The sequence below is a fragment of the Mesitornis unicolor genome, unplaced genomic scaffold (assembly GCF_000695765.1).
Source record: "Mesitornis unicolor isolate BGI_N332 unplaced genomic scaffold, ASM69576v1 scaffold48395, whole genome shotgun sequence".
In the NCBI taxonomy this organism is placed as follows: Eukaryota; Metazoa; Chordata; class Aves; order Mesitornithiformes; family Mesitornithidae; genus Mesitornis; species Mesitornis unicolor.
In genome coordinates this window covers 989-4,335 of record NW_010184368.1, presented here as the reverse complement: position 1 = coordinate 4,335, position 3,347 = coordinate 989, and the positions used below count along the sequence as shown (strand labels likewise).

The window sequence follows — 3,347 nt, the reverse complement described above, 5'->3', positions numbered from 1 at the left end:
TGACCGAAACCTGCTATTTTTGGAGTAAAAAAAATTGAGATCTGGTTACTCCAAAGCCCTTCTCGGAAAATTATTGAGACTGAATTTTTCAAGATGACTAAAGGGCAATCAGCACATGTCTTCCAGGGGAAGCCAGAGAACTTAAAATACGGAAATAGCACTGAAATTTTATATTTATATGATAGAGATTAACTTCAAAGATATTCTTTTTTCAGAGCAGCCCGCAGACTGGCTACAGCTATGTTGCTTTTTTCATTACTAACGTCTAAGAATGGAGATAGTGTGTGTCGGAGGGAAGTTGTTTCAGAGGAAAACCAGTGCCATACTTACGTTCCTGTGGCAGAGCAACTAAGTTTGGGGAGTGGGTTTCTTGCTCACATGTGCAATAGCACACCCTGCGCAGAGCTGCGGGCAGGCTGTGGGGCCTGGTGGATTGTGCAAGATGGGACTATGCACTGCCAAATTACAGCTGTGAAGTCTAGCACTTACTGTGGTTTTCTGCCTTGATAAATGCCATTAAAATATAGGAGATGGAGACAGACCTTCTGAAATTTAAAAAAAAGGTAAATAGGCCTGGTTCACTGCTTGTAAGGACTTGGGAACAGAAGTGCTTTTGGCTCCATCTTCGTATTGACAACCAAATAAACGTCTGTCAAAATCCCTGCAGCTAAAGAATAAATGCCAAGTGTGGTCCCAGGGGTGATTTTTAGCACTTTGACACAGGCTATGAGCCATACTACCTTGTCTTCTTTAGGGTTGGGTCCCCAGCAGGATTTATTTCTGCGTCAAGGAAGATTACAGCTAATAGGATTTGCTTCTTGGAGGCTGTTGGCATGTTTGGTACAAACCCTGCACAGAGCTTTCTTAAAGGAGAATATGGACCCTGTTTGTCATATTTTTCTTCTTCTTCTGGCCTTCCACAGGATAAACCCATCTGTTTCGTCTTGTGTCACAGGATGCTCTTGTTCTCAAGACAGCTTTGGAAGGTAAGGACTCTAGTTATCCTAGTTGTAGCACCAGCCGAGCAGCTCGGAGAGTCCTAATACATATTCGCCAATGTTGTGAGCACCAAAACCAAACAGATGGCTGCATGGTATGCCTCCTCTCATTGTAGAATAGTAATACCGTGGGCACAGAATGAGATTTCTCTTATTTTCCTGAGATACGTAGTTGCATATGTAGCAATTTTTGTGACTTAATCGTAGACTTTGTGGGAAAATGGGTGTAAAACCAAACTGAATGATGGATGTACGGCTTATGCATGCCTTGTATACAATACCTTATAATTATTCAAGTGCTTCTAGACCTGTATAGGAAACTGGTTTATTAGCCATGAACGTGGTGTGCGAGCCAGAGAATTTTCTGGTTTCCTCCTTAGGAGTTTGCTCTGCATGTCTGCACTGCTGAGGCAGATCCCTGCAAACATCCCCCAGGACATCCGGAAAATTAGAATAGAAAATTCTCACCTAACAGAATTGCCTCGTGGGTCTTTTGAGAACGTTAGTGCCTTGGAGTACCTCTGGCTCAATTTTAACAACATCACGGTGATGCACATCAAGAGCCTGGAATACCTGCTGGCTTTGAAGGAGCTGCGCTTGCAAGGGAACAAATTAAGTTCAGTGCCATGGACAGCATTTCAAGACACCCCAGCTCTGAAAATCCTGGATCTGAAGCACAACCGGCTGGATGTCCTTCCAGAACATGCGCTCCGCTATCTGCCCAACTTGACCTATTTAGATCTGTCCTCAAATCAGCTTACTGTCATATCCAGAGATGTCTTCTATAGCTGGCCCGTCTACCAGAGGAGCCAGAGGGCGGAGGGGCAGACAGAAGCTATTTCCAATGTTGTCCTGGCCCTTCATGACAACCCCTGGATTTGCGACTGTCGCCTGCGGGGATTTGTCCAGTTTATCAAGTCAGTTGGCCCACCTATTATTCTGATGAATTCCTATTTAACTTGCTCAAGCCCAAAATTCAGGGCAGGGAAGTTTTTTCATGAAGTGGAGCTCAACAGCTGCATGAAGCCCCTGACCTCAGCCCTTGACACTAACCTGACAGTCCCGGTGGGGCTGAACGTCACCCTGACCTGCTTTGTGCAAGCCAGCCCTTCTCCGGCTGTCTGGTGGACCTATGCACTCAAACTTCTAAGGGCATTTAATGGTAAGAAAAGCTCTTTCTTCTTTTTTTTTTTTAATTTTCATTAAAAATTTATGTTCTACTTACTTATGTAGGTCTTCAGGCCATCATAGGCGTCACACCGGCTCTCAGCCTCTTTAGACTATCACAGTTATTGTGATGGCAATAATCCAAATAATCTTAATCATCATATGTGTCTAAGCACATCTGACCAGCATGAGAAGAGCTGCTTCACGCAGGCGATCAGTCAAAGATGAAAGGAGCACAGTCTTATTTTTACACAATTATTTTTTCCTAGCAGCTCTTTCATCATGACACATGATATAAGAACTATAAGAACTACATCAGTCACACATATATAATAAATATGTAGTTATCTAGACATCCATATGTATTCACACTATATATTATACACTACATATATATGCACACTATATATTTGTATGTACATGTGTGTTTGTATGTCACGCACACACACACTTGTACCTTTCTATACTATTCCCATATTTTCTCAAGAGATACAAACCACAAAACCCTGCAGCCCTGTTGTGTGTGTCCATTCATGTGTTACAACCAAAACAGAGGTTTTTTTTTCTTCATAAGCCGTGTTTATTTATAGCCTTTATTGAGGGCCTTGTAGTATGAGGCCTTTTCTTCTTCTTCCCCATCCAGCTTGGCTTTTACACACCCTCCTTCAAATTTATTTGTACTAAGAGCCTTCAATAGGACAAGTTGCTATTCTCATCAGGTAAGCCGATAATGCATGTGGGCACTGCACAGGTTATGTGTGTTCCTAATAAGTCAGCTAGCTAAATAAGATAGCATTAGCCCTTAATCCTGGAATGATATTTGCTTTAATTGTAGTGTTGTAGCAGCACTTGTGCATCTTTCCACGAGCAAATGCTGAATTAATTACATGCAGGCTTTTCCTGACCACAGCCACGTGCCTCTGTTTGGGTAGACAACAGGGTGTTTCGTACTGTTCTTATAGCTGCATCTCACTTCCAGCCCAACACTTCCTGGCTCCACACACCTCTTTGACGTCCAAGCCTCTTGAGACTGTCATTTTTCCACACTAACAGAGGACAGAACATATGTCCAAAATGCAGCTGTGTCTCCTGCACCTCAGTGGCTCTCCCTGGCTTGCGCTGGCCTGAGCATGCTGATGGTAGATGGCACATGGGCAGCATGGCCACTGTCTACACCAGCCT

The 3,347-nt window shown here is 43.4% G+C and overlaps 1 protein-coding gene across 1 annotated transcript in view; it reads left to right on the top strand.

Moving 5' to 3' along the window:
- Positions 1-726: 726 nt before the first annotated feature.
- The window catches only part of LRIT2 (leucine-rich repeat, immunoglobulin-like and transmembrane domains 2), a gene marked incomplete at its 3' end in the record, with an annotated part of 3,603 nt that continues 982 nt past the window's right edge, over positions 727-3,347 (top strand). The window contains exons 1-2 of the mRNA XM_010184442.1: positions 727-986; positions 1,379-2,160. Of these exons, the coding sequence (XP_010182744.1) occupies positions 727-986; positions 1,379-2,160 (1,042 nt within the window). The remainder of the gene's footprint in view (positions 987-1,378; positions 2,161-3,347) is intronic.